This window comes from Micrasema longulum, unplaced genomic scaffold (genome assembly GCF_059751315.1).
Source record: "Micrasema longulum isolate JH-2025_06_02 unplaced genomic scaffold, ASM5975131v1 h1tg001739l, whole genome shotgun sequence".
Lineage (NCBI taxonomy): Eukaryota > Metazoa > Arthropoda > Insecta > Trichoptera > Brachycentridae > Micrasema > Micrasema longulum.
In genome coordinates this window covers 213,117-235,992 of record NW_028278917.1, presented here as the reverse complement: position 1 = coordinate 235,992, position 22,876 = coordinate 213,117, and the positions used below count along the sequence as shown (strand labels likewise).

General features: G+C 32.2%; 1 protein-coding gene across 1 annotated transcript in view; it reads right to left on the bottom strand.

The window, feature by feature from the left end:
- Positions 1-308: 308 nt before the first annotated feature.
- m-cup (ankyrin repeat protein mann-cup) overlaps positions 309-22,876 on the bottom strand; it is a 30,891-nt gene continuing 8,323 nt past the window's right edge. Inside the window, exons 3-13 of the mRNA XM_088237567.1 lie at positions 17,396-17,553; positions 16,241-16,421; positions 12,729-12,904; positions 10,813-10,908; positions 9,670-9,847; positions 8,193-8,293; positions 7,325-7,480; positions 4,816-4,949; positions 4,563-4,697; positions 2,688-2,813; positions 309-1,666 (exon numbers count right to left, since the gene is read on the bottom strand). Coding sequence (XP_088093693.1) covers positions 1,439-1,666; positions 2,688-2,813; positions 4,563-4,697; positions 4,816-4,949; positions 7,325-7,480; positions 8,193-8,293; positions 9,670-9,847; positions 10,813-10,908; positions 12,729-12,904; positions 16,241-16,421; positions 17,396-17,553 — 1,669 coding nt within the window. The 3' untranslated portion in view covers positions 309-1,438. The remainder of the gene's footprint in view (positions 1,667-2,687; positions 2,814-4,562; positions 4,698-4,815; positions 4,950-7,324; positions 7,481-8,192; positions 8,294-9,669; positions 9,848-10,812; positions 10,909-12,728; positions 12,905-16,240; positions 16,422-17,395; positions 17,554-22,876) is intronic.

The window sequence follows — 22,876 nt, the reverse complement described above, 5'->3', positions numbered from 1 at the left end:
ACAATGATCCCAACATAGTGCAATTTTTTAAAATAGAGAGGCTGCGGTGGGCAGGGCACGTAGAAATAATGAGTGAAGAGAGAGTGCCTAACAAGATACTTCACACAAAGCCCCAAGGTAGAAGTAACATCGGGCGTACCCAATCTCCGATGGCTTAATGGAGTTCAACGGGACATGAATGCTATCGGCATCGGGGACTGGAGGAATACATGTCGGAATAGAGGGAGAGAGTGACGAATGTTAGAGGAGACCAAGTGGGCTTTACAATGACAGTGACCATACAATACTGAAAATTGTATGACAAATTCTGTAAAAAGAAAATCATTTCGTTTATTTCAGTTAAATTAATTATCGAATACCTTAAGATTGATAAAAATATAGTTGTACAAAAGGCAGAATTATAACTAATAGACTCATATGCATATATATATATATAGATAATATTCAGTAAATTCAACAGCACTATTATATTACCATCAACCTCGAGACATTACTTTGGATAGAATATCATCGGTGATGCAAGACCGTGTAACTTGACTTGAATTGACTTATTTGACAAGGGAGCCTAAAGAGCGTTCTGTTAATAAACCGCAAGTGTAACAGAAAAATGATTATTTAGAGAAAAAATATCAATTATTCAAAACTAGCGGCTCAGCCCATAAAACTTGCAAATCGCTCCCGTTTACAATTTATAAACATTATCATACTTAACCATCTTTCCACTGATATATGATAATAGTTAATAACATTGTTACGATTTTTAATATTTTGATGTCATGTTGTATTTAAGAAAAATTGATATACAATAGTTAACAATTTCATTCCTTTGAAATACGGAATAAATTTTTATACATGTTAGTAAAAGTATTCAGCATTGCTATTTTTTTTGTATGTGTCCACCATATAAAGAGATTACAATGTGCAAACATAGACGGACTGATACGCTATGAACTGAATTTTGCGGGAGAAAATAAAAGATTATTTTATAATTTTAAATTAGCATATTTCATTTTTAAAATGCTGAAATGGTTGTAAACTGTTCTTTCACTGAGATATTTCAGTTTTGTGGATCAGCACCACTTTCTGGTTACGCGGCAATAATGTGGAAAAATCTTATTTCGCATATTATGAAAGGGCACGAAAGCTATGTGGCGCTAAAGTCGGGTTGTGGTCCAGTGGATAGTGTTACTGACTCACGGATCAGAGGTCCGAAGTTAGAACCCCACTCTACCACCAACTTGATTTCCATATTCTAATACTGAGTTATTTGCAACTCCAACGAGTTCTTCAACAAGAATGCAAATATTTCTTTTTAGTAAAAAAAAAAAAAGTGAACTAAAAAAAAAACAAAAACTGCTAATTTCTTTTTGAAAAATAATCTTTTAGGTCTGTGGAGATATTAATCTATTAAATTGATATGTTATTGCGATGGAATCAATCAGGGCTCGTGGAACTTGATGTATCCTACTAAAGTCCTGGGTATTTGTCCATCGTCGTATGGGATGTTATTGGCGACTATGACGTTGGCGGCCAGGCACTTGAGCGAGACGTGCTTCAGCAGGTGAACGTCGTTTAGCGGGTTGGTGGATATGAGGTACGCGGGTGAGTCGCCAAACTTGTTAGGTTGGTCAACATGAGCTCCGTACTCCAGCAAAAGGTGAATTAGCTGAAATCAAAAATGTTGTAAACCATTTTGAACTCGTTTATAAAATTAAATGTACGCAGACTTGTCATAAAAAATATTAAATTATTGATTAAATCCTCAATTGATTCTCTTTAAAAATACGGGACTAGACATAAGATCTTATTCATAATTTTATTCATTTCAAATTAAGTTACATTTTACATATATTCATTAACTTATGGTTTTTTGGGCTGTGCCCGTGTTAAGCTATAATAAACATAGAATAAACAGTAAATTAGAATTAAATAAAAACATTTTATACTATAGCAAATTAAAAATAACAGTTCAAGAAATAAAATTGAAAACTTAAAAAAATAATAATAAAAGAACAGATAATATGACAAAGATACAAACACAGGACTTTTAGTCCCATGGAGTTGGGACTTATGTCTCAAATAATGTATAATAAACTTATGTATGTAAATAAATAAATAAATAAGCTACAATAAATTTATTTAAATTCAACTCAAACAATTATATTATGTGTTGTATAATACAATTATAACTTATAGCGTAATAGGAGGGGAGAGGCACTAAGAGATCAATACTGAAACCTCAAGTCTGCTCAATTTTTTTATTTATTGAAATTTGAGACATAAGTCCCAACTCCATGTGACTTAAAGTCCTGTGTTGAGAGGGGACTAGCAATTAGTTGACACAGACACATGAGTATATCACCACAAATATAGAATCGGAAACATATATTTTTTTTTTTTTTTAAATACATTTAATAAATAATTGATCATTAAAATAATTTTTAAAAAGCCCTTCAGGTACCCCAGAGTCGAGTTATTTGATTTATATTTAAAGAATTATAATAATTCTACTAAATTCCAAAAGAAACACTCCCACTATACCAGGAGACAAACAAGAGGATGGGTCTTAATCAAAAAGAGCAAACATCAACTCTCAGGATTTTATTTCTCAAAAAATACTGCTGTGATTCTTCCGAAAAGCATTCTACTCTAAAGGCAATAAAAAACATTAAAAATATATATTATACCTTAATGGAGAAATTATATGGCGTAGCAGCAACATGTAGAGGAGTAGATTTAGCTTCATTTTTGGCATTTACATTGGACCCACAATCCAGTAGAAGCTTCACTACTTCGTAATCCGGGAAAATAGGCTAAAAAATCAATCACAGTAAAACCCCTGTTTTACGTTTTTCAAGGGAGCAACAAAAAAAGTGTAAAACTGAGGAAAACTTTCAAGTGAGGCAATGAAAAATGTATGGAAAAAATTAAATTTCATTAAAATATAATTATTGTACAAGACTATACTAAATTTACTGAAAAAAAATTGTAAGAACTGTCATGATTGGGGATTATTCATATTTATCAATGATATAATTAAAAATATTATGTATTTTTTCAAATAAAACTGCTATGTGTTACTTTTTATTGAATTAAAAATAATACATGTATAAATAATTTTATCTAGGTACTTAACCTTAAAAAGACGAAAATAAAAATTTGCATGAAATGCATATAACGATTTTTTCCCTAATTATTAGGAAATTTAATTTAGGTGGTATCACTTTTTTTAGTATGGCACCACAAAATTTAACTGTCATTAACATCGCGGACTGTTTCACACATTTATGATAACTGTTTAAACTATCTCCTTTTCACATTCTGTGTGTATAACATCAAATAATATTTATATTGCCATTTTTTAAAAACATTCTGCATCGTAATTTATTGATGTAGACTTTTTTCTTCCTAAACATGTGTCAACTACATGTCACTATTTAGTAAAATGTCAAAATTAGACACTTAAACAAAATAGTCAATTACATTGCACCTACTTTGAATTTAGTTTGAGACAATCATTTTCACATTTTTTTACCTCGATTTTATCCTCCATTCACGCGGCGGCGTGCGGCTCGTCTTTTGACAGATGGAATAAGTTATGAAAAAAATTCGACGTAAAACCGGGGTTATGAAAAACGTAAAAAACCTTGATTGGGGGGAAAATTGAATAAGAATGTATGGAAAAAAATAGAAACCTAAATATTTCGGTGTAAAAAGTGGGAAAACGTAAAAACGAGGAACGTAAAACGAGGTTTTATATATAAGATGGATGCTTCTAGAAGGAATAGGCACTGTTTTCTCTCACATGCAAACATTCAATTGACAAAGAGATATTGGCAATGATGTATAATTAAATAGATTTGTTACAAGTGCAAAGTCAATGGAATTTTGATTCGTGGATCCTCTCCTTGCTTTCATTCGCGATGTAACACCAAATATGAAAACCCTATAATATCAGATCAACTCTCGTACAGGATTTCACACATGGCATCCCTATTGTGTTAAGGATATCAACTTGTGGGAAAGAGCCCAAAGACGAGCCACAAAGCTGTCGCCAAGCCTAAAACGGCTTCCGTAGTGCAGAGTCTGGAAACTATCGGTCTCACAATGCTGCAGGAATGGCGAAATAGAGGTGACTTAATGGAGAAAAGTTAAAATAACTTTCATTTAAATAGTTTAAAGCATATCAGTTTTAGGCTACTTGTTTAAAATTACATAAAAAATAATTATTAATTTATTTACAATTTTTTGTTAAAATTTTAGTATATTTTCATATCAATATCACTATATTTATTGAAACAAAAAAAAAACAATAGTTAATTATTATTAATTTGATCTTTAAAAAGGTCAAGTACATTGAGATACTGACAGCTTCAGAGTACTGACAGCTGAGTTTATTATCTACAGGAAAAACTATTCTAGAATGAGCCTTGCTAAATAATGCGGACAGGCAGACAATGGTAGGTATGATATTGTTACAAATAATGTCATACATAAATTTATAATATATTCCATTGATTCCCAAAATGAATAAAGTTTGACGATTATTAAATATATCTTACCCGTACATCCATATCCTCGGCAAAGTATGTGCTCTTTATGACGTTTAATCTGGACACAGAAAGGTGCAGTAACGTGTCCCCGGTGTATGCACTTCTAATATTCATTTTTACTAAATTTGTGACCAAATCACGACCCTGGAAATAGACAAAAATGGTAGAGATGACTGAAAAATTAACGGTCTAAGAAGAGGTAGTGCCATCTCACATTTCGTGGTAAATCATGTATGTGGCATTAACAGTTTCAAAGAGTTACCTTTTCCTTTTGTTCCGGAGTCTCGGCAGTCGCTATCAATAAATATATAAGGTGAGTTATGCATTTGAGGGTTCTATCAAACATCTCCGATTGCTTCTTATAAAAAGGTCGCACATCCAGAATGGCTCGAGTTTCTGCAAATAAAAATATACAATTGTAATTATTTTTACTAATATGCAGAGTCATATAACTCGACAGACCACAAAATAAATTAAATAAATCATTAATAATTGGCAGTTCACAGTGGAGTCCTGGTCCCGTCCCTGATGTATGGGAGCGAAGTATGGACTTGGAAAAACGGGGATGAAAGTAGGCTGAATGCTGTCGAAATGCGATCTCTCAGGCGAATGTGTGGTAAAACTATGTACGATAGATCACAAATGTTGAGATCCGTACATTATGTAAGGCTGAGACAAGCATTATCGACAAAATCAAGAAAGGAGCTCTGCGCTGGTTTGGACATGTAGAACGAATGGACAGCGAAAGAACGGCTAAGAATATTTACAATGCGAATGTTGATGGATGCAGAAATAGAGGAAGACCGAGAAAGACATGGCATGACCAAATCCAACAAATACTTAAAGATGGACATGTCAAAAGTCGGAATAATCGGCGCGCGTGCATGAGAAGATGTATGAATGTAGAGGAAGCAAGATCTGTATGCAAAGATAGAGTGTTGTGGCGTTCTATCCTCTCTGCCTACCCTTACGGGGAAATGGCGTGATGGTTTGTTTTGTTTGTTTAAAATTATAAATAAACTCATCAATGAAACTTCTTGGTTTAGTTTTACTTTTTATTATTTTGACCAACGAGCGCTTTCGCCTGAGTAGGCATCTTCAAGACTCAAAATATAATTTATAATTTTATCATAATCATTAACTATGGAGTTTTATCAAGAAATATCAACACAAAACATCAAGTAAATCATTGTTTATGCGAAGAAAAAATAAACGAATTTGAGATGAATAAGTCAATCAGATACCAAAATAATATCAATATTCCTAAATTCCACATTCCTAAATTTTGTTCTCAAATGAATAAAAAAATATAATAATCTCCCCAATGAACTATAATATGACTAAATAAATTCAAAGTAAATTTAAAGAAATTTTTTGAACCCGAGTAAAAACAGCATTCCTATTTTTAATTAAATTTACTGTTTTATTATTTGTATTCTTTTCTTCATTTTGTATAATTTTTTATTTTTATTTTTATGTACATATATATTAAAAGTTATGTACAGTAAAACCTTGTTTTTACGTTTTTCCGTTTTTTACACCGAAATGTTCAGGACCCATTTTTCTTCATACATTCTCACACAAATATTCCCCCAAATAATGTTTTTTTACATATTTCATCAGCCCGGTTTTACGTTCAAAAATTTTCGGAATTCATTTGATGTGTCTAAAAAGCCAAAATTACATCGTAATAATGGTGCCGCGGTCCACGCTCCACCGCGTGTGCCACGCGAATGAAGCATAAAAACAGGTAAACAACTAATAAAGAATAAATTATTGTCTTAACCTAAATTCAAAGCAGGTGCAGTGTAATTGACCTTTTTGTTGTGTTTTTTTGTGTTTTCCTTTAGGGTAAGTTTTAGTTTTTTATTTGAACAAAAACGTCGTATTGACTTGTACAAATCATGATACGCAGTTGACAAACGTTTAGGAAAAATAAAGTTTTAATATCAATAAATTGAGATGTTTAAAATGTAAGAATAGAAATATTTAAAATTATGGTTTAAAAAGTTGACACAAAAGTGTAAAACAGTTTTGCAGTGATCTATATGACAGTTGTTTTTAGTGATGCCATAGAAAAAAAAAGTAATGATGTATAAATGAAATTATACATTATTACGTTACTTTAAGCAAATTCAAAATTTTATTTTTTTATTTACACATAAAATAATATTAACATGCTGTTTGAAATCTAATAAAAAAAAATTACATACTATTGTTTGAAAAATACAAAATATAAAAACATTTTTAGTGAAATCATTGAAAATAGTCAAAAAACATATTAACAATCCCCAATTATCACTGTTTTTACCATTTTTCTGGAAGTATATGTATGGTACTATAGTGTAGCAAATTAATTTTATTTTTATGTAATTTCTATTTTTTCCATACATTTTTCATTTCCTCAGTTTTACACCATTTTTTCTTGCTCCCTTGAAAAACATAAAAATGGGGTTTTACTGAAGATGGTTTCGGGACTGACTGATTATGATAACAATAACCAATTGATAACATTATCCGCTTTTCTGATATTCAGATTCCACTGTATTTCCAGTAATCAAAATTTCCCTAAGGTTTCATTAACATTGCTGAACAAAATTAGTTTGGACATTTAATTTCAGTGCAGAAAGATGTATTTTTTGTTAACAAGTCAACTTAAAACTAATCTTTCTAAAAACATTAATATTGTGGCTTATTTCCTTTCCACACCAATATGACGACAGGTACATAAGTTTTCATAACTTTATATGATTGCTCGGGAGAAATCTCACCTCTTATGTTGTCAGTCAGCATACCGAATGTGTAGACAACATCGAAGAATCTGGGAAGGTTTCTTGTATCGGGGAAGTCATCGGCAGATACGTCTAATCGGCCGACTTTTAAATCTATCATTATTTTCACAATGGCTTGGGCAGAGTAGCAGGTATCTAAAAAAATGCACATAAAACTAATGTAAATTTATGCACATTGTGTGTACACACAAATAATCATAGATTGATGGATTTCCGTCCTTTGTAAGAGCGTGGCCATAGCAGCGAACGTGCGGCGCAGCGCGAGCGTGATACGCGGCGCCTTGCAAGAGCAGAGAGAGGCTGCCTCTATCCACTAAAAACAATTCGCCTAAAATGTTGCAATTCACATTGATGTGCCCAACAGTCAGCTGCAAAGCGCACGATGCCTAAGTAAATGGTTTTACAATAGACCGTTGAAGTTTCAAAAGACAACCCCCAGGCTCTGCCCGAGTGTGCAACTTTGTGGAAAGCTTTGGAAAGCTGGAATTTGATCGCTTACAAACAAAACATGAGCCCTCTTCATAAAATGATGATTTAGTATAAGGTAGAATTATTTAAAATCTTAAGAAATTTAATAGATTTACAACCGGTATGTGGTGTTAAATTCTACCCGTTAATTGCAATAACTTCGACCTCAAAAATCTATGAATTTTGTTCGGTAGCAAACAGAAAATATATTGTATTTTTAAAACAAAACATAAATAAAGTCATAAACTTTAGCCAAAATGGAGTTGCATTGCTTCAAAAATTTTCCCAGTGATTCTGATAAAATTACAGTATGTATAATGAGATAAATAATGAGTGTGTTAAGAGCTGTAGGTCATTCAAATAACAAAAAAAAACTTACCAGTGTAGAGAATTGAATCTCTCTCTATTCTAATTTGTAGCGCCCACATCCACAGATCAATACATCTTTGGTAGCGTAGTGCATCAGCGTATGATGCTCCTCTAAAATCACATGGAAAAAATTTCTGATTATTGTAGGCAACTGAAATGGCTCAAAATTAGACAGCGGAGAGACCATTACTCCCTTTCTGTTTACTATACTTCACAGTCCTAACGCTCCTATATACCTCTGTGAAAAATTTCAACGATCATCAGTTCATCAGGTTTACCTTTTTGTTCTAATTCTCAAAACACCCTCTTAATACCCATCCACAACTCCTCTTTCTTCTCTAACTCATAGTGTCCAAGCGGCTCGACTGTGGAATCATCTCCCATCCACTATCAGAGATGTCACTACAGTATCTCTGTTGAAATCACGTCTGAGGAAACATCTCCTTTCTCTTCCTTAATATCTCTATCTTAGTTGAATTACAAAAAACGAAACTTTTAATTTACTGGTTGGTTGGAAGAAATTGACATTTAGCAATAAGCCCGCCAATGTACAATTACCATTATGTGCAAAAAGTTAAATGAATAAACATATATATATATGAATAAACATGAATAAACATATATATAAGCGGCAACATGACCAATCTCATGTTTTTGCCAGATTGAGATAAGTATGTAAAAAGCTTTGTAGTCTTCTGAATCGACCTGCATACTCAGTTTTGTCAAACTCCCACTAGAGGCGCCACAAATCGACTCATATTAACATGACATATCAAAATTTTCTAGACAACATGACGTATATCTTATTCAGTTTTTTGTCTTTCCTGTAAAGTGCAAAAAATGAGATAGGTCATGTTGCCGCTTAAGTGACGATATTTATTTATTTATTTTATTTACATAAACGGCAAATCTGCCTTTTACAAAAATTTATAATACCAACATTTAACTTTTTTTTTTTTTTAAACATAAATTTCCTTACACCCAAGAATTATGTAAAAAAAATTAAACCTAAAAATTAAACAAAATTTATATTTTAAAATTAACCTTAAAATTATACAGCATGTTCAGTAGAAGGTTTAAATAATTCAAGAATAAATGTAAAAAACAAAATTAAATAATAAAACATTCTACAGAAATACACCAAGAAAATCATAAGTACTGTTTCATACAGCATATGATAAATTACAAAATTTGAGTTTGTCCAAATGTTTGTAGACAAAATATATATATATATTTAAATCCACAATAAGGAAAACGAGAAAGTCTTAAATCAATTTCTTTACCATGATAGCTGTACTGTACAGTGATTCTATATACAGTAAAACCCCTTATTGCGTTTAAAGGAGCAACAAAAGTGTAAAACGAGGTAAAACTTGAGAAAACAAAAAATGTAAATGAAATTTTATTTTATAATCAAGCATTATTTTTTGCGGCTCATCCCTTGTTATCAGATTATTTAAATAAAGCAAGCATTCAGTTCAACTTACCTATACATCAATCTGAATACTGTATCTTTGTGTGCAATACCCAGAACTCTCTCGCATATGAGAAGGGACTGTATTCGCATCGCATCGATATCTGTGGATATTGCGTCCAACTCACTTTCGGTTGTGAATTCTACGGCGTGGCGGTACGCCGCTCTTGGGAACATTCTCGGGCGTTTTTCTGAAACAGAAATAACATTGTCATCTTGTAAAAACATAATTTAATCAATCAAATGACATTTACTTAAAAAAACTATCCATCAGAAAATAGGCAAAAATTAAATGATTTGATTTTTTAAATATCAACATCAATGTTCAATTTCAGTGCTACGGTAAAATGGATATAAAAATGCTTTCTTGTATTATTATGGTTCATGTGACCACATGTTTTCAATAACCAATCAATTATCGCGTAGTTATGTTTTGGTGGCAACCGGCAAGAGATTTCCGGGGTAGCCATGTTTTTGACGCTTAACGGGTACAAATGATGGTTGTACAAGGTTCGACTTTTAAGTATCAGAAACAAAAATAAACTATTTGACATTCCTACAAACTAATATAATCAACAATATTTTGAGTTTGTCCAAATTTTCGTAGACAAGGACTGGATTCAACTCCCTGGGGAGCTGTTTATATTAACATATTACAACAGAGATGAAGAACATTTAAGATAAGGTAATATAGAAGTCTAGGCATCTACAGGGCTTATGACCTGTCAATGGCTGGTTTAAGTGGCCACTTTACACACTGTAAAACATTCACCATTCTGCCCATATTTGAACATCTATATTCCTTCAATTCTTTCATCTGATGTATGTGAGTGCCTGGTAGTCAACCGGAGTAATACACTACTCTACTGCGGTCAATAATCAACTAATTACAGCGCCAATTCACCAGTACTACGGATGCACGTACTAAACCAGCCAATATGCTCATGCACGTACTAAACCAGCCAATATGCTCATGACATCGATGTCTTTAACACAAACCTAGTAAATTTTGAAAGGCAATCATGCGAGGGCCAGTCACATGAATAATTTTGTATCTTATAAGTCTCTATCGCGTCCCACTCTCCGTCGTTATTTTAATAACATGTAAAACATTTATATTTTTCAGTGTTTTGATTTGATTCTGAACAATTCTTACCGATATAGCGCTCTCCATTGTGCCTAATTCTGTTGGCTATTCTCCAGTGGGATATAGCAAACATTATGTCGTTAAAATCATCCAGTAAAGTAGAACCTGTTAAAAATAAAAAAATCTTAAACAATTGCCTACGTAGCCCATTCTTCATCGGAAAGAATCTAGCACATATAATACACTATACGCTTTTGAATGTCTACAGGTACAGAAGAGATGAGTACGTCACGAAACCGGTAGGCATTCAAAAGTCCGTGCGTGGTAATATTATTCGTATGGTGCCACTCCACGGCGTAGGCGTGGCTATGATTTTTTTTGTCTGTAGCCGCTCCGAATCAGGATGTGGAGCTATAGCAGAACAAAATCTCCCTACTTTTTAAGCCAGAGGTCGTTTTCCTTGTAATATGATACGGATTATTTTGTACTTCTCTCTCCGAAAAAGTGTCTAAAGTTCTAGCTTTCTTTTCTTAACTGTATATTTTTGGCACCACAACAGGTCAGGAGGCCCAATTACAGTGGTGAATTACAGCACAGAGCACCCAGGCTAGAGAAATTACTATTTCCGTTTCTTTTTTTATGTGTCATAACCTCTTGGGACAGATAGAAGATAAGGGTGGTAAAAAATAATAAAAAATCATTAAAAAAAACATTTTGTTTTCACAAAATAAATAAGTCATTATTACTTACTAATTGTAATATATGATATGGTGTGTATACCAATTTAATAATGATTTATCTTTCGTAAGTTTATCTACTTAAATACATTCTAACAATGTAATTCTTTTTAAGAAACCTCATTATTAAATTTATTATATAAATAAAACACGAGTGATACTTTAATCCACAAATTTGGAATATCCAGTGACCGGTTTCATCGCTTTCGCGACATCTTCGAGACTGGTATCTTTATTAAAAAGTTAAATGTATTCATACAGAACAGAGGTAAGGATACATAATTCAAAGTTATATGTAAGTAAATTAAATAAAGTTATTTTTATCTTAAGGATCATTATCAACAAATCATTATTAACCCATAGAAAATTTGTTGATAATGATCCTTAAGATAAAAATAACTTTATTTAATTTACTTACATATAACTTTGAATTATGTATCCTTACCTCTGTTCTGTATAAATACATTTAACTTTTTAATAAAGATACCAGTCTCGAAGATGCTGCGAAAGCGATGAAACCGGTCACTGGATATTCCAAATTTGTGGATTAAAGTATCACTCGTGTTTTATTTATATAATAAATTACAATGAACTTCCATCAAGAATTTTCACTTACAAACTTAAATGCTCATTATTAAACGCGAAAAATGTTGTGACCAATTCGAGTCACACTTGGGGATTTTTGATAGAAACAATAACCATTCAAATCGGCCAAAATAATGCTATGTGCTACTTTTGCCGTTAAATAATACACTAGAGAGTTGTTCAAAAGTATTGCCAGAGTGAAAAATAATTTAAAGTGTTAAAAAAATTAAAAACCAGAAGTTCCCTTATGTGTGACCAGGGATGCCAGAGGATAACCCTAGTAAATTATAAGCAATGTAAAAAATAATTTTTTTTTATTTTTTTATTTATTTATTTGATTTAATAGCATAATTATACATTTTTACAATTTAAAAAAATTTCACTTGTTATATTTTTACTAAAACTAAAATCCCACCAAGCCACTTTTTGTAGCTTGTTGGTGAATTCAACTCCCATATAAAAACATTACAAAATTCATTGATCGTATATTATTTGGATGCAACATTCGGGGTATATGTATGACAAACAAACAAACCATTACGCCGTTTCTCCGTAGGGTTGGGCAGAGAGGAAATAGCGCCATACCACTCTGTCTGCATACAGAACCTAGCTTTCTCCACCAACTAGCATTAATTGAAAATGTTTTTAAGCATTTTTATTTACCGATTAGCTCGTGGGCGTCTGCCAGTCTTTCGTCGCTGTATCTGATTCTCTGACACAGCAGCGTGAATATTTGTGCAGCTCCCTTGAGGCAGGCCGTTTGCAAAGCGTCATCTCCTGACCGTGACAGGGCAAAAGGATCAGCACCGTGTTCCAACAATAGCTTCGTGGTTTCGACTCTGCAAAAAAATTTGTTCAATTGCATCATTCCATCATCATCAAACCACATGCTAGTCCATAGGGCACTGCATTGTTGAATAAAATTCGGCGTGTCTCAATCATCTGTTAAAGAAAGAGAAGTAAGATAGTGAAATACGTCAGCTTACCCACCACATACCGCACACCGCATCTGAGGACTAAAGCCTCCTTGGTGGTGCCCACATACAAAAAAAAAATTGCTCATTGCCAAACAAGAAAAGCTGTCTGAGGGAGCTCTCCGTAATCTGGTAGCCTTAGCATCTTTGTGCTGAAAGAAGGTGACGTAATGAAATATGTCAGTGTAAAATCAGGTTGTGGTCTTGTGGCTCTAGGGTCTTGGACTCACGGATCAAAGGTCCGTGGTTCGAATCCCATTCTACCCCAACTTGATATCCATTTTCGAATAGTGAGCTATTTACAACTCGTCAAAAAATGGCCATAAAAAATAAATATTTGGGTAGATCATAAGAACGCAAATATTTATTTTTTTAAAATTATGCCGATTTTCCCAGAAATTGAATCCGGGATCCCAAGCATGGTAGGCGAATGTGCCAACCACTACACTATGAGGCGGACTTTTCTCCACTCGATTACTTTTTTCAGGATTTTTAAGTGAGAGCAGCCATGAAATCAAATTGAAAATACTTCTTCAAGATTCTGACTCTATTTCACACACAGAACTGTATTCTTCATCTGCCTGCACACAGAGAACACACTAAGTTTGAAAACTTTTTTGGCACATGTAAATATTATACAACTAAATAAATATCGTTGAATAATTACTACAACTAGGTAACTTAAGTCAGTATTTTTGAGTTAGCCACTAAAACACATATTTTTATATTCCGCCATGAATGCTACAGATAGACGAGTCGTGATGCATTCAAATAATATTATGGTGATAAAATAAATATCAAGTACCAGTCCAGGGACATGAAAACACCTTTTTAAATAAATATTTCATGTCAACCACGCCGAGAATCAAACCTGAGACCCCTTAAATGGTAGACAAGCGCACTTGGTTTTTTTATTTTTTTTTATACAGAATAATGTTCCTTCACTGGGGTGTCCCGTGCCGAGGGAAACATGTTACAAATAATAAAATTAAAATAAATTTAAGTTTAAAATATCTTTTTTTCACTTAAATTTTAATTTTTAAATAACTTTCATTTATGTTTTTCTTTTTCCTTCTCTTTTTTATACTTTCATAATTAACCTTACATATAATTGCTTTATAATATGGAAACTTCACTGGCCCATTAGAATTAAGTCTGATTGTGTAAAATATTAAACTTTGTAACTGTACTGTATGTTTCCTAAATAAAATAAAATAAAAAATAAATAAATAAATAAAAAAACAATAAGTGAAACATGCCTTAAATTAGTAATTTAACGTAGTTAATATAATATGAAAATAAAAACGTAATTAATCTAATTAACCTAATTATCATCTTAAACATAATAAGCAATTTAAACTAAAATAATCATAAAAAACATGTAGGATTTAGTAGTTGAGGGTTTGGTTGGAGTTCCTACCCGAGTTAGAGATTGACAGAGAAGACACGAGGTTGCTGTTTAGTGCGTATTTATTACATGGCGAATAAGATACAGCACTTGGTTGTGTAGCACGAGCGTAACGGCGATGATGGGTTGAAGAGACTGCACTTGAACTACATGCTGGAACTGTGTGATGTCGTCGAGCTGGTCTGACGTGAACTGAACTGACTGACTGACTGACTGACTGACTAACTCTGGCTGCGTCCTGTGGTCTCTTTATAGACCATATTCCTTTATAGTTCATTTCTTCATGGTAGGGACGATGTGAATGTACTGCAGGGCGATGCCCTCCGATTTCATGTGAAATACTCAGAGTTGCATTTTACGAATGTATAGGATTCGATTGAAAATGATGACATTGCACCGTCGGTCATTGGTCAGGTGAACTAATTTAACATGTGTGTGTCATCGACTATGGACCCTACAAACATAACAAATTCATATAGACCTGTAGACCAAATTTCATAAACAGGACACAAATTTTTACCTATTTGGCTTAATCCTCTCATCGATCCGTGCGCAACCCACCTCCACTATCCATTAGCACTTTTATACTGTGAGTACTTACTAATTGTCCTTATGGACAATGGAAGTAGATTGTACACTTTAACCGAGTAGTAGGCCAATCCTCTTTGACCAAAGGTTGTATTGATTGTTTATTGTTTTTGCAGCATCAGGGTGGAGTATCTAATAACTCTAATATTTGTGAAATGAGTTATGGAAGGTAGAGAATAATGTTTGTGTGCGATATTTATTTTTTCTATCGGCTGGTTTCAAAGCTACCACAAGCTTCTTTATCGAGGTATACTTTACTAATGAATCTTATCCTATTGTATTTTAACAGCGACTACTAAATATTATTGAATAAATATACATCGAAACATATGCAGCTAATAAGTCAAGTCTTTTTGTCACGACTTCTCTATTTGTAGCATTCATGGAGGATACAAAAATGCGTTTTTATTGGTTAACTAAAAAATGGCGATTTTTTTATTATAATACCTCATCATCATTCCTTTCCATACCTAATGGTGCATAGGGCACTGCATTGGTACACCAGTTGCAGTGTACTTTGATTATTTTTGTTACACGAAGGTAAGATGATCGGTCTTCCACTTACGGACTTAGGGACTATGAAATATTCTAGTGTGAAAACACCTTTTAAAATAAATATTTCATGTCAACCATATCGGGAATCGAACACGAGACCTCTTGCATAGTAGGCAAACGCGCTGACCAAAACACCACGACGCCGTTATAATACCTAGTTGTAGTAATTACCCGAAGATCTATGAGGGCATTGGAAGCAAAGATAGCAAACTCCAAAAAAAATTTTTTTTTGGTTATGATGTCATTCGTAGTTTATCAACATTATTTTTATAAAAATCATGAGTTGAGTTGCAAATTTAGTTTAAAATCGTACTTCTGATAGTTTGAAAATAGTGTTTGGAAGCAAACATAACAATATCCATCAGCCATCTTATTCGACCAATGACAGGCTTGAGATTTAAATTTTCAAATTGGCCGTGCCATACAAATATTAAGAAAGTTTTTTGAATTCGTGTTTCTATTAAAGCTAATTTATTAGTATCTTAAAGTGACATGAAGACTCTTTGGCATTAGTGTAGCAGTTTTTGTTATTTTTCGCAAAAACACCAAAACGAGAGTTTGCTATCTTTGCTTCCAATGCCCTCATATATAAGATATAATATAAACATAAAATATAATAATATAAACAGAACATAACATCTTTTCTTTACCTGTGTTCTTGAATGGCGTAGTGCAATGCGGTTTTGTTCTGCATGTCGGTAGCATTGACTTGAGCACCATTTTCCAGCAAGAGAGTGCACAATTTAGCAGATTGGACGGAGTTGATAAGGCAAGTCCCTCCGTTGTAGTTCGCTTTGCGAATATCGGCACCGCTCTCAACCAGAAATTTTACTGAAACAATTCATCGAACTATTATAGTACAATAAAGGTACGCATTTATTTATTTACTCATAGGTAGTTTATAACACATTATTTAAGACAAGTCCCAACTCTATGGGACTAAAAGTCCTGTATTAAGTTGGGACGAGTATATTATCACAAATATTACACAGGATCAGAAACACAAGACACTCGACATCTGTGCACCTATCATACATTGTTTTACCACACATTCGCCTGATCGCATTTCGACAGCATTCAACCTACTTTCATCATCATTTTTCTTATTCCGTACTTCGCTCCCATATATTAAAGTTGGCACTAGAGCTCCATTGCGAACTGCTAGTTTAGCCTCCTGCGATAAACATTTGTTTGCCAAAGTAGATTTCAGTGCACCATTCACCCTGTTCCCGGTACTCACCCTCCTTTCAATATCTTTCTCAGTCTATCCATCCCTAGTAAACATACTTCCCAGATACACAAATTCTTCTACCTGATTCAGAATATCTCCGTTCAAACTGACCTCACATTTAGTTATATTTTCATCCCTTTCAAAAACCATCACTTTCGATTTATCAACATTTATAATTGAAGTAAAACTCTTTTTTGAAAATAGATTTTGTCCTTGAGAGCTTTATATGCTCTTCCAAAATATTAAACACTCTCGGTGCGATAAAGGAGGTGTCATAATGGTTAATTTTTTCATACATTTTTGAGAAACTTCGCAGTTCAATTATTAAATGGTTTAATTTTTAAATTTTTTATATCCAATTTCCCATAGCACCGAACTTCCTCATGATAAATATTTGACGCTGACCCACCAAGGAATCGAGCCCAGGACCTCAAGCATGGTTGGTGGAGACACCAACCACTGCACTTCCTTATCTCCACTCAATTCCCCTTTTCAGGATTTTTACCCGAGAGTAGCCATTAAGTGGAAAAAGTTCATCTAGGGTTCTATTTTATAAAACAAATAATTAAACTACCGATATCCAAGTGTGTCATGAAGCAGGCACTCCTCACAGGAGTGGAGCCACTATCAGAACCAGCATTAATGTCAGCTCCATTCCGTATGAGACATCTGATCACTTCCAATTTGCCAGAAACAGACGCGCACCATAGAGGAGTCACATAATGCACCGACCTGTGAAAAGAAATGGTAATTATGAGGAAAAATACCAGTATTAAAAATCAACAATAAAATGCAGTAATTGTAGGATTAGATTGCTGGGGGTTGGAACTCCTACACCAGTTAGAGATTAACAGAAGACACGAGGTTGCTGAATAAATAATGAATTGAATTATGTTGCGAGAGTGTTACGGCGATGAGGTGTTGAAGTAACTGCACTCGGACTACATACTGGAACTGAGTGACTACGTTGAGCTGAGTCTTCGGGCTGGCTGGGCTGAGTGACTGACTGATTGGACATTCCACGCCCTGTGGTATCTTTACAGACCATGTTCCTTTATTCTACGTGTCTCCCTAGTAGGAACAATGTTAACGTACTGTAGAATGTTGATCTCTTTATTATGTGCAAATATTCTATATAAAATTATGACTTGCTTCATCAGTCGTCGCACTATATTTCGGGTGAAATGATTTAGCATGTGAGTATGTAATCGATCGTGGACTATGAACCTCAAACATTTTTCAAAATTTACTGTTCTGAATGACATAATTTTTAAATGTAGAAAATAGTTTCGAAGATTAAGACTTTATGATTCCTACAGTAAAGATGTAAATAATACCAATATTGTACAGCGGATTGCCGAAAACCTAAAGAAAAAATGACTTTCCTTAAAAATATATTATGAATTTTTATTCCTTCATGTCTGATATTAGTATTTACATATACAGTGGTGCCTCACACAACGAACTTAATTCGTTCCAGGAGCAAGTTCGTTATGCGAAAAGTTCGTTATGTGAAACGCGTTTTCCCATAACAATACATGTTAAAAAAAAAAATTCGTTCTGTAGCATAAAATATGGTAAGATGACATAAAAAAAAGATAAATTTTTTGTTATTATTTTTATTTAGATACATCTAAAAACATAATGAAAAAAACACACATTTTTTAATTTTAAGAAATAATCGAATCTTGCACATCTTCATCCATTTTCCGCTTTTTGGCCGATGGTGCAGTGAAAAACCTGTCCAAAGTCGTTTGTTTCTCTCTTTTCTTCAACATCTGCCGGAAATAACGGACAAGAGTATCGGAGTACAGGTCGTTGATCCTGTTTGCTTTAGCGGAATCCGGATAGTGGGCATTGGTAAACTCCTGAACTGCTTTCCATTTGACCAGGATGTTCTTGATGTCAGCAGTTGGAATTGGTTGATTGTTTGATTGTTGCTCCTCGTTATCAGATGACGCTTCCCTTTGAGCATTGTCCTGTTGTTGGGCCAGAAGTGTTTGGAGCTCTTCAGTTGTCAGCTCTTCTTTGTGTTCCTCAATAAGCTCCTCTACATCCTCTTCAACGATTGCTGCGACACTTGCGTAAGTTAAGCGTACTGCTCAGTGACTAACGACTGCCTGCGCAGAAGGATGCAATAAATCGGCAGTGATCGTGTGAAGTGGGCGACTTCGTTGTGTGAAGCGAAGTTCGTTGTGTGAAGCGAAGTTCGTTGTATGAATCGTGAAATGAACGAAAAGGAAGTTCGTTGTGTGCAGCGTTCGCTGTGCGAGGCGTTCGTTATGCGAGGCACCACTGTATAAAGATAACATTTGTCGGAGACCTGTTGTTAATAATTTAAATATTTCATCATTAATTTTACAATTCACTTGTTATCTGACAAACTAACCTTATTCAATAAATATCAACATTACATGATTAATTATTATTCATAAACCCTTGTGTTCATATCAGTAAAATGTATGGTATTAATTAATTAAAACAACTCAAACTTGACACCAATTGTTACATTTTCACAATGGCATAACTATGGATAGCCTGTGAAATGAAACAATGTTTACAAAGATAACCTTTTCGTTTAACAGTGGTAATTTGAGTTGCACTTTTGGACAAAAGATTTGAAATATCTTGTTACGATTAAAACATTTCCTACCTCATATAAATGATGACATATATATTAAGACTTGTACAATAAATCATTGTATTGTGTATTTGATTCAATTAACTTTTATTATCCTTTTAACATTTTAATTATTTATTTGGTTTTATATTCATGTACGGGACTTAATTGCTAAATGGAACTTTAGAAAATCTTTCACTTTTTAAAATGTATACTTCTGTCAATATAAACAAACAAAGCATCAAGCTGTTTCTCAGCTTACCATTATATTTGACCATCGATAATAATGCTTTATAGTAGTTAACATCTTCCTCCAAAAATAGATATAAAAATCAATAAAGCGCCCCCAACCAGTTCCCAGTGAACGAATAAACTATCAGATTACTTCAGCTTATTTCTTCATGAAAAAATGTATGCTGTATTTAAGTTCTTGAAACCCAGTTTCCCATTTCCTCCTCAAGTAAGCATGCAGATTACATATATTATTTGAAGATCATCTGTGAAAAAATAGTTTTTCGAACATGACTTTCTAAATTAAATTTCATTTTACTTTATTATATTTTTTAAAAATTATATAGGTTTACATTATTTTGAGACGCCTAGTAAGAGAAGACCTGTGATAATAATTAGAGCGGTAAATGGGTATTGAAAGGGTTCTTTCGTTATAAAACGAAGAGATAACCCATGCTGTGATAGAAGCAGGAAGACCTCTCTCAGATAAACAGGCGAAGTGGTTATAAGATCATTTATTAAAAGTGAAAAAGTTATAAGATTTATTTATGCTATATTAAGTAAGTTCATACATCTTGAGAACTAATATTTATTTATTTTCAGTTCACAAACAGTAAAAGATATCACAATATAAATACAATTTATAAAATAAAAAATAATAACACCAAACATCTTTCACCAATTATATGTGAACACCAATAGTCACAAAAGAAAAATTAAAAATTGTATATAGACCAAAATTTAGTTTTTTTTATATGCTATTAAAGCAGTTTATTAGAATTTATATGAGATTAATTTTAATAAAATTTAATTTAAGACAGATGCAATTAATACAATCTATTATAATTTTACTAGATTATTAATAAAGTCTTGTGGTAGTAATAAGTTTTTAAATGTATTTCAATAATTTTAGTAATAGTCACAATAAAATAAAATAAATAAAAAACAATGCGGACTCTTATTTAGTGTATCCATTTTATTATTGTACATGTTAGTTAGGGTGAGTATATATATTTAGGGTGTGTGAGGGTGTGTGTATACGTGTATGGGTATTGTGTGTATGCGATAGTGTGTAGTGAATATAAGTGAACTTATTGATCAATGATTATAAAAAAATATAAGCTATTATTACCATTACTATTTTTTTCAAAATTTCTCTGCTTATTTTTTCAAATTAATTTTAAATAATTCAATTCCTTCTATTTCTTTTATCTCTTCAGGTAACTCATTGTACAGCTTCAATCCCTTGAACAATGAGTTTTGAGATTCTGTTTTTCTCCTCATTGGTAATCTTATCTTTTTTTATCCCTTGTTTCATATGTATAACAATGTTGGTTAAATTTTACTATATTCATCCCTTTATGCATAAAAATTGCTACATTATATTTATTTGCTGCTTTACTGTGAGCAAGACAAATTCTTTGTGCATTCTTTCTACATTTATTTATTTTTTTATTTATTTATTTAATTTTACAATACGCCCAAGGGGCATTTACAAAAAATATACAGTTAAGTACAAACATAGTGCGTAAAAATTAAGATAAACAATGCTTTTTTGTATACATTTAGAAACAATAAGAAGCATACTGCCATGCAAAATAAAAAGTGAAACTTTACATAGTAAAAAAGAAAAAAATAATTTTATATGGATATAATAAAAGTAATTGAATTAAAAAGCAAATTGTAAATAACTTGTAAAGAATTCAAACAAAAAAATTAATACATTTTCATATACTTATAAGTATAAAAAAAAAAAAAATGGTATCAACAAATTATTGTTAAAAACAAATAATGAAAATTAGTTAACAGTAAGAATATATGTGAAAATAATATAATATACGGTACACAAAAATATTTGATAAATTAATATCAGAAAGAGATAAGATAATAATAATACACATCAAAAACAGAGAAAGAATTGTATGAAAAAGAAAGTTTTATTACGACATTAATAATTTGTTTCAAACAGTGCATTTAAGAACGTTTTAAAATTGATAATTGTCGTATTAAAAATGTCTATTTCACAAGTAAATTTGTTGGCCTTAGCCTTAGAATGTAAACGCGGAATCGGAGAGTGTCGTGCATAGTTAGTACCCACGTATGTACTCGTAGTTGCAAACAACTCCGTACTTCTAGTGACTCGATTAGGTATTTTGAAGTTAATGAGATTCAGGAGTTCACAACAATCGAGCTCCGAATTTAAAATTTTAAATAAAAAAAGGAGGTCATTAATTTTTCTACGATCTTCTAATAAAATTAAATTTAAAGTGTCTAATAAATACGTGTAATTTATGTTATCTAAGGGAATACATTAGAATACATTAAAATACATATTTCTTTTTGGTTTATTAAAAGTTATAAAATTGAATGTAACAGATCCGCCATTGATGAAATGTTTCGCTGTGTTTTTTTTTAAAAAGAAAACAAAGAATAATAACGTAAATGTTTTGTATAAATTAGATATTCAATTGGTTTCTCAATCACAAAAGTCAAAGATCATTGTAAGCAATACTAATGACTGTAAATGTAAATAATCAGCATATAATGTTAAATTTTATGGTAAATGTTTTCAATCATTGCATTGATTCATTCAGGATTAAACTAGAGATAAAGAAGTCTAAGGTTCAAACAATGCTTGACCACATCTGGATTACCTTCTTTTAACACGGCTATTTACACTAACAGAAAATGGTTCCAAAATTCAAACACCTGGTAAATCGTGAAATTAAACATTTTCATTGAATAATATTTATGATCAAAGCATTTGCCTTGTGGTCAAAAATTTGATTGATGTTAGTAAATATTTGTATATAACCACTTACCGAGGGAGACGGGTACGTCTCGAAACCGGTAGACATAAAAAGTCGGTTGAATTCAAATATTCATTAACATAAATTTTCATTGAAACTTGCTGAAAATTCGGCACTTTCGGCCTCATTTCATCGACATTTCAGGCATCAATTGGCTTCGGTTACCTTTCTTCAGGGAAGAGTAAAAAAAGATTTTATTTATTTATTTTATTTATTTTATTTATTTTATTTATTTTATTTATTTTATTTATTTTATTTATTTTATTTTATTTATTTTATTTATTTTATTTATTTTATTTATTTTATTTATTTTATTTATTTTATTTATTTTATTTATTTTATTTATTTTATTTATTTTATTTATTTTATTTATTTTATTTATTTTATTTATTTT